The sequence below is a fragment of the Anopheles maculipalpis genome, chromosome 2RL (genome assembly GCF_943734695.1).
Source record: "Anopheles maculipalpis chromosome 2RL, idAnoMacuDA_375_x, whole genome shotgun sequence".
Taxonomy (NCBI): domain Eukaryota; kingdom Metazoa; phylum Arthropoda; class Insecta; order Diptera; family Culicidae; genus Anopheles; species Anopheles maculipalpis.
In genome coordinates, this window is record NC_064871.1 from 24,705,212 (window position 1) to 24,713,261 (window position 8,050).

At 46.7% G+C, this 8,050-nt stretch overlaps 2 protein-coding genes across 2 annotated transcripts; one reads left to right on the plus strand and one right to left on the minus strand.

Moving 5' to 3' along the window:
• The first annotated feature begins 1,555 nt into the window (after positions 1 to 1,555).
• On the plus strand, positions 1,556 to 3,820 carry LOC126557520 (uncharacterized). The gene is made up of 4 exons (XM_050213320.1): positions 1,556 to 2,055; positions 2,188 to 3,202; positions 3,275 to 3,410; positions 3,684 to 3,820. Exons 1-4 carry the CDS (start codon positions 1,556 to 1,558, stop codon positions 3,818 to 3,820), a joined length of 1,788 nt encoding a protein of 595 aa, XP_050069277.1.
• Positions 3,821 to 4,761: 941 nt separating this feature from the next.
• Positions 4,762 to 7,381, minus strand: LOC126559785 (putative sodium-dependent multivitamin transporter). Its single transcript, XM_050215959.1, has 6 exons — positions 7,264 to 7,381; positions 6,677 to 6,898; positions 6,268 to 6,608; positions 5,554 to 6,196; positions 5,034 to 5,450; positions 4,762 to 4,845 (listed from the first exon to the last, which is right to left on the minus strand). Exons 1-6 carry the CDS (start codon positions 7,375 to 7,377, stop codon positions 4,762 to 4,764), a joined length of 1,821 nt encoding a protein of 606 aa, XP_050071916.1. The 5' UTR covers positions 7,378 to 7,381.
• Positions 7,382 to 8,050: the final 669 nt, after the last annotated feature.

Genomic DNA, 8,050 nt, shown 5'->3' on the forward strand with positions numbered 1-8,050 from the left:
TATCAACCACGTGCCGTTCAAATGTAATGAAATTGTTTTTCTATCGAAATGGAAGTAAGTCGTTTTTTTTTGAGAAACTAAATAGCCAAGCACTATTTCTCTGAAGTAAATAAATAATTCTGACTGAGGCTGGAGGCACATCAACCTTTCTCTTGTGGAGTTCTTGTAATTAACCGTTAAAAACGACCGTTTGCTCCGTTTACAGATGTTCTTTAATGGAGGATCCTAGTACAGTTGGGGAATGGGTGTGGTATTTATCCCCAGAATGATCCTGTACCGAATTTTGAGAAATTTTCAAGTTATTTTGAGTAAGATTAACAGTAAAAACACATATATGAAATTTTCATCTTACGGAAAAAATAAGAAGTTGATCTAAAAACATAAAATAACACACGAAATTTTTTCAAACGTTACATACGTTTTCTGTGGTACTAGAATATCAGGAATAGTTTTTCTCTTAAGCGGTTTAACTTCTTTTCACATTATTCATTCATTTAAATATTTCGTTTCTATTTCCACCAAAAGAACGTCAGACGGCGGATGATCCCTGATGAAAATGTAACATCATAATACATTTTTCATTTATATTTATATAACACTGTTATGTGATCTTTATGGTATTTATCGAGTTATTTGGTTTAGCAATCAGATTGGTGATACTGCAATGTTTCTATTGATTAAAATAAATTGTAATTGATCAGCAAAATGTAGGTCATTTAAAATGTAGGACAAGGTACTTGATTAGAAATGAATCAACAAATTTTCATAATTTCTATCACTCCTGTAAACATGACCATCAAAAAGCCCATGAAAATATCGAATCTGCTAATCGATATCTATTACCGAACGTAAATATTCGTAGCAAAAGACAAGCTCTAGCTCTTCTTTCAGACTGCGTTCCTGTGACGAATTTCCCTCCAACACTACTGAATGACTGTACAAAAAGCCTACCGAACGCCAATGCGAAAATGGTTCTAAAATCGATTCTGCCCCACCATGATTCGGATATGATTCATAACGTTTTGTGCTCGCGTGTTTTCACTGTTATTGTTGGGGTCCATCGCCGTGGGCATAACACACTCAGAGCAACTAAAGCGAAGAACGGATGAAACACAACTCGGAATCGGAAAGGAAATGTGGAAGACGCACGAGAACGTGGCGCTAAAGGTGCGTCTTCGTCGTGCATAATACGCCATGTTCGCCAACGAAAAAGGCGGGATTCCGTCGCCGTTCGGCTACTTCGCATTCTTTATTTTGCCATGAATTATAAAAGAAGATCATCTGGGCGCGAAACAAGTTAGTCCATTGTAGAACGTGTTTCGCGAAGCGTCTTGCGACGCCTGTTGTCCGGATCTCAGTGGAAAAAAAAAACTTGTTCGCGATGTGTGTTGGAGGAGATTGATGAGTCGCGAGTAATAATGTGCGATCATCTCCTGCTGTGGTGATTAAGGTGGATTAATCGAGCGAAAGAATTTTTTTTACTATTCAACGTGATCGTGGTCGTTGATCTCAAACTTGAACGCGAGGATCTTCGGTGTGTATGAGTGAAGCAGCCATGGGGCAGTACAAAAAATCCATTAGTGCTGCGATCGTGATCGCGGTGGTTGCGATCTTGTGTCAAAAATCAACGGTTAAAGCTCAGTTCTATAGTTTAAGCTTTGGGACGGATGAAAGCTACAATACGGCGCCGGTACAAAAGGCGGCTCCTGCTGGACCCGCGCAGCAGCAGGAGTTCCGTCAAAAGGTGACCCCACTCGAGGCGATGATCGACAAAACCAATCATCTCGGGTTTCGTGTGCTTCATCAGCATTCGAAAGGGAATAGGAACAATATTGCGTTTTCGCCCTGCGCCCTAGCAAGTATTTTGGTGGCTCTTTATGAAGGATCGGCAGGGCAGAGTGCGGCGGAATTGCACGAACAGCTGGTCGTGCCATACGATAAGGATGTGTTGCGTGTCGGATACAGGGATATCCATCGCAGACTGCGAAGCTATTTCTACCAAAGGGAAAATTTGTTGAATGGGCTTAGCTTGAGTAGTGAAAATATTACGATAAGGTGAGTATTCTTGTAGGCACACACGTGAGCTTAAAGAGCATCGATTTGGGAATAACTCTTCTAAAGAGGGAAGATTATTTGCAAACCAATCAGTCTTTGTTCTATATTGTAATTCACATATTCACCCGTTAGGCCCGAGTATGAATCGGTTCTTAAATTTTATGGATACGATTTGGAAAACATTCCCGAAATGCGAATGTCAACCACTACAACCACAATGCCCTCAACCACATCCGAAATGGAACTGGAAGAAACGACATCCGATGCAACTACTGTGATGGGAAATTCTACCGAATCGATGGATTCTTCCACAACCATCCCCGATGAATCAACGAAGGAGAGTGCTGAGGAAGATGTACCAACAACTACGGAAGCATCTCCGAGCACAGAAGAAAGTGTTGAGCCAGATATCAGCACCACCATCCCAACAGAAACAACAGAGGAATCTACAACAGAAGCAGAAACAACGGAAGAAACTTCTGAACAACCCACAACCGTGGAAGGCGACGAACCTACCGAAGAAACGGGCGGTGGTGAAAAGCGCCGTAGAAACCTTCGCAAACGTGGACAACGTTTGGTCCATCGACGCAATCCCAACTCACCCCAACGAAGACGATCGCTCCGCCTAAAGCGACAACCGGAAGAAATCGACATCATAGGTCATCAACGGTTTTTGCAAAACTTTTTGCTACAAGACGTAACGACCAGTGCACCACCAATTCTGGCTACGGCTGGGTTTCTATCGCCCGGAGCAGCTGACAACACGGTACGCAAGAATCCATTCCTTCAGCAACCGGATGCGTACCGCTTGCTGGACGATACGATCGAGCACAACTTTTATCTGACTGAAACTGATATCGTGAAGGTACCGTACAAGGTGTACAACACGATCCTAAAGTATGCGTACATTGAACGACTCCAGTCGACCGTTATCGAGCTGGAGCTGGATTCGGACGATTACAAGCTACTCATCATACTGCCGGACTACGAGTTTGGGCTGAGCAATGTGATGAAGTTGCTGCAGATCGGTGAAAATGTACCGAGCCTTCGGGAGGTGACGGATCAGATGAGCCCGACCTGGGTGAAAACGATCGTGCCGAAGTTTAATCTCAAAGGAAACATCATACTGACGAGTGATCTGCAAAACGTAAGCATGCAGTGTTTGGTATTCGGATTGTGACCTCTTTACGTACTGGGTTTTGTTTTTCTGCTTCCACAGTTGGGTGTTAACGATATCTTTGAACCGTCCCGGGCTGACTTCTCCCTCATGACGGAAGATCCCACCGTATACGCGAAGCACATCGAACAATCGATCAACGTGAACATTCGCACACATTCGCTGCAGCAGCTAAAGCGTAATTATGTAACACACGGCATAACAAACGAATGGCACACTACTATCGGGGGCCCTTTTTCGTAGCATTATGTTTCTGCATGACCGATGGCTATAATTGCCATATGCATTGGGCGTTGGTACTGCCACTGCGGCCGAAGCGCATGCATTCGGTAATGCAATAGTGCTATTGGGTGCCCTGTTCATTCGTTTGGCGTGCTTCAGTGTTTCGCTATCTGTCAATTTGTCACGAATATGCGTGTCTTTGGCTTACAATGTTTTGCTCTCCTTGCAGGATTTACTTCACTCTACAAGAACCCGGTCGAGCTTGCCGTCAACTATCCATTCCTTTTCTGCATCCTAGACAACGAGCTAGATCTGGCACTAATGGTCGGCCGGATACTTAATCCACTGAACGCACGTATACACTAATTTCGACAAACGTTCCCGGATGCAGACTTGTTGGAGCACCAAGTGCTTTTCGCTGTCTCTGCTCACTGACACCGATTTCTAATAAAGCTTGAAGCATAAAACTGTTCATTTCCCATACAAATTCGAAGCTTCGATTTGTGTAGATTGATTTATTTTTCCTACTATACTGCCTAGCTTGCTTCCACGATCATCCTTGCTGCACACAGATACATACAGACTTTCGCAACTCAGTTACCGCACTATTATACACATCGTATCGTATCACATATACAATTAATCGTTCACATTAAATTACAGCGCTATGAAACAAAACAATTAACAAAACTATGAAGTACGCTCGTGTGCAATGTTTGCCTCTTCTACTGCGGCTTCCTAAATTGCTGTCGCCTAATTTACTACCTAATTTTATTTGTCTCAGAGGTCGTTGCTTTTACGGCTGCAGGAAATATTCCGCATTAAAGCCAACGGGGACACAAACAACGATCGTTGTGCTTCTATATCTCCTTCTCTCTCTTTCTCTCTCTTTCTCTCTCTCTCTCTCTCTCTCTCTCTCGCGCTCTCTATGTATAACAGTTCCTACAATTTGTTCCTTCCTTTCTATTTGGTATTTACGGGATAGTAGGTCGCGTACATTTTTATTGGAAGACTTGATTTGTTTGTTAGAACTTTTGTTGCACTTTGCAGTCCCAAGAGCGCGCATGCACCACAACCGACGTCGGGGATCGGTTTTCACGTGCGTGGAGGTTTTTTGTTGTTGTTGCTTAAGTCGTGATCCTTTTAAAGGATCGAATAAACGCACACACACCGCCGCGAACACGCTTTGTGAGCGATTTTTTGGATGAGTGGACCGTCATCAGTATCCACCACAGCCGTTTGGGAAGGGATGTAGGTGGGATATTAGAGGAGGGGGGGAAAGATGCGTTTACAATCCCGCAGCAGCATTAGAGGGGACTTGCGCTGCCATGCTTATCGGTCGCCGGAATGTCCACACTGCTCGAATGTTGCCGCGCTGTTGTAGCATCGATCTGTTGCAGGCAAACCGAACAACCAGTGAGCGAGTCGGGAAATCGGGGGTTGTCGTTAGTAAGCGGGAAAGAAAGAAAAACGGAATTAGTACACTAGTGGCAGGATGGTTAGCGGGAATGATCGAAAACTGGACGGTGGACGGTGTGTGCAACCATCATTTCGAACATTCCAATGAGGTCATACGCACATCTCCACCGTTCTCGATGAACTTGGCCATCCGTTGCTTCATGGCACGGGCAACCGGGGGTGAAAACAGGTCAGTATTGATGTAGTTACGCTGCTCGTCGAGGTAGATCCGCTCCGTGCCCTGAGCACCGCGCCAGCGCAATAATAAGCTGGTGCCGTAGCCTACGATGAACGTCACCAGATAGCCGAGCACGCTAAACCACAGATAAGACAATCGGTACAGATAGAAGTAGTCGGAATCGTCGCGTGGTTCGGCGGCCCGCTGTGCCATAGCGAGCGGTAGGCTGGTCTGATTGAAACCTCCGAAATCGGAACAATCCTCAACGGAAAAGTCGAGCGTTTTTAGCGGTGGCCTTGGCTGGCCAAATCCTATCCAGAGGGAAAATGATAGCCCTATGAGCAGTCCCGTTATCGCGCCCTGTTTGTGTGGCCAACAATAACAAAAAAGAAAGAAAGAAAGTGTGAGGAGAAGATACGATAGTAATGGGAGTGTATTGATCGACACCCGCTCATGAACTTACCCGCTGGTTGGCACGTGTGGTGAACATTCCCAAGGTAAAGAGCGCAAACAGTGGTCCACCGACGACGCCAAAAATTGTGAGCGATGCCTGCAGCACGCCGCCCATTTTTTGAGCAAGAAAAGCGACTGCGATACAGATCATACCGTACAGGAATGCCATCACTTTGCTCGGGAAGCTAGATTGTAGGTCGGGCAGGGGTTTTCTTTTCACCTTCTGGTACAGCGGCTTTAGGTAGTCTTCGAGCGTGACGGCGGCAAGTGAGTTAAGGGCTGCCGATACGGTGGACAGGCTGGCGGAGAAGATACCGGACACGAACAGGCCAGGAAGTCCGGGCATATCACCCATAGCATCCACGACGAACAGTGGCATTGTTTGATCACGCACCTTGATGCGGCCCTGCCGCAGTGGGTCACAGTTACGGTAGAAGTAGTATATTGCCAGCCCACTGAAGGAAGTGCTCAGACTGAGCAGGGAAAGAATGGGCCAGTTTAGCCAGAGAGCTTTCTGGGCGGACTTTAGATTCTTCACTGTCTTGAGCCGTTGCACTTGCGTCTGGTTGACGGCGTAGAGGGATAGATACGTAAACATGCCACCGATCGTCAATGACCACCAGGTGTGCCGTGTGGTTGGGTTTGGATCGAAGCTGTAAAACGAAAAGACAAGAATCATAGTTAAAAGAAGGGAGAAAACAACGACAAGAACGTAGACACTTACTTCCAAATCTCCAACCGGCCACCTTCGGACGCCGCGTCCCATATCGGTCCCAGTCCGCCAGCTTTTACGGCAGCACAAATAATGACCGCGTAAATGGCGGCAAACATAAGCACCGACTGGAAGACATCGGTAAACAGTACCGCCTTCATGCCACCGATCGTGGAGTAGAACGTGCAGATGCCACCGATCGCCAGGATCGAGTACGCCTGATCGAGCCCAGTAACGGCCTGTAGGGCTAGGGCGGGCGCATACACCGCAATACCCATGTACAGTATCATCTGCAGGGTGTAAGCCAACGACGCCGCTAGTCGTGTCTTTTTGCCGAACCGTTTCTCGAGATACTGTGGGATAGGGTAGAATTGGTGAATAATTATAAGCGTTTCTCGCGTGCCCGTCCCCAACTGCTTACCTCGTACGCGCTACAGGCTTGCAGGCGAAAGAATACTGGCAGGAAGAGGTAGGCCGCGATCGGGGTGGCAAGCCCGTACGAAAGGTTGATGGCCACGAACTGTGTACCGAACTGGTAATTTTCGTTCGACACCCCGAGCAACGTGATCGCGGACATGAAGCTAGCCATCAAGCTAAATGACACCGGCCAGATCGACATGTTGCGATCGGCTAGAAGGTACTCCTACATTGGGAGGGAAGCATGAAAAAGAGGAAGCAGGGAAAAAGAGAACGCGATAAGTGTCGGGTTTGCTGGGGTTGGTTCGAGGGTCCAAAGTCCAGCGGAAGATCGCACGATATGTACGGTATGCTATAGGTATGTTTCGTGCTGTGGTGTGCGGTCCACATTGGTGGTTTTGAAGATTTGAACATTTTCGTTGGGTCAGCCGAATGTTTTTTGAGGCCATAGAATGGGTCTTTTTTAGCACGATGAAAGCACGATGACCCACATTAATGTGTAAAGCTTCATTTCCATACCGTTTTGGGATGAACAATATTCATCATCTTTGGAGTTGTTGTCACTTTCTCACCCAAATTCTGGATACGTACCGTGTTAGTCTTCTGTTTGCCACCGGAAAATCGATAATACACTCCGATTCCGGCGGACACGAGCAGCATAGCGATGAACACAACATAGTCCCACACACCGAACGATGAAGCCATGATGCAGCAGCCGGTAGCGTATCAATTATCATATGATTAATCACTGCTGTAATCGCTGCACGATGACACTAAGGGAATAAAGACACGAGAAAGAAACGTACACACACCGGATTAGAAAAAAAATCAACACGATACTGCTCAAGAAGTGTGGCAATTCGTTAAATTACATTGTTGCACCCTGCACCGCCACAGAGTATAAACAACGGTCAAATTAATCAGCACCTAGGGCGTCCGCCGTTACACTTGAAACTACGCTTCGTTAAACGTCCAACCTATGGTATGACATTCTAGGGTCAGGTGGGTGCTCCTCGTTCGGATATCTTCTATGCGCTCGGTCCCGATTTGAACGACTGCCAGGCGGCGGACGCCATCAGCCTCATTATATTGCCGGACGGAGGAAATCCGAAGAAAGCTCGTCCGGCAATCTCTTGCGTGCACACACACACACACACGTTAACAGTGCGGGGCGCGCGAGAGATATCGTTCGAGTAATTGCACGTGCTCAAAGAAACCACCCGCACGGTGCCGGACGAACGCGCGAGGTTGGTTGGTTGTCCGGTTCAGAGATTGGGCTCGGCTTTTTTTCTCCAAATGTTTATTCTGCCGATGTGGCTACACACCACCGAGGCTCGCTCGCTGAGGGCTAATGCTTTTAAACACACCGACCGTTTTC

Excerpts from the sequence above, each read along its gene's own strand:
- LOC126557520 (XM_050213320.1), top strand. The coding sequence starts at position 1,556 with ATGGGGCAGTACAAAAAATCCATTAGTGCTGCGATCGTGATCGCGGTG. Across the intron at positions 2,056-2,187 it reads AGTGAAAATATTACGATAAG|GCCCGAGTATGAATCGGTTC; the intron begins GTGAGTATTCTT and ends TTCACCCGTTAG. Across the intron at positions 3,411-3,683 it reads TTCGCTGCAGCAGCTAAAGC|GATTTACTTCACTCTACAAG; the intron begins GTAATTATGTAA and ends CTCTCCTTGCAG.
- LOC126559785 (XM_050215959.1), bottom strand. The coding sequence starts at position 7,377 with ATGGCTTCATCGTTCGGTGTGTGGGACTATGTTGTGTTCATCGCTATG. Across the intron at positions 6,899-7,263 it reads GCAAACAGAAGACTAACACG|GAGTACCTTCTAGCCGATCG; the intron begins GTACGTATCCAG and ends CTCCCAATGTAG. Across the intron at positions 6,197-6,267 it reads GGCCGGTTGGAGATTTGGAA|CTTCGATCCAAACCCAACCA; the intron begins GTAAGTGTCTAC and ends TTCGTTTTACAG.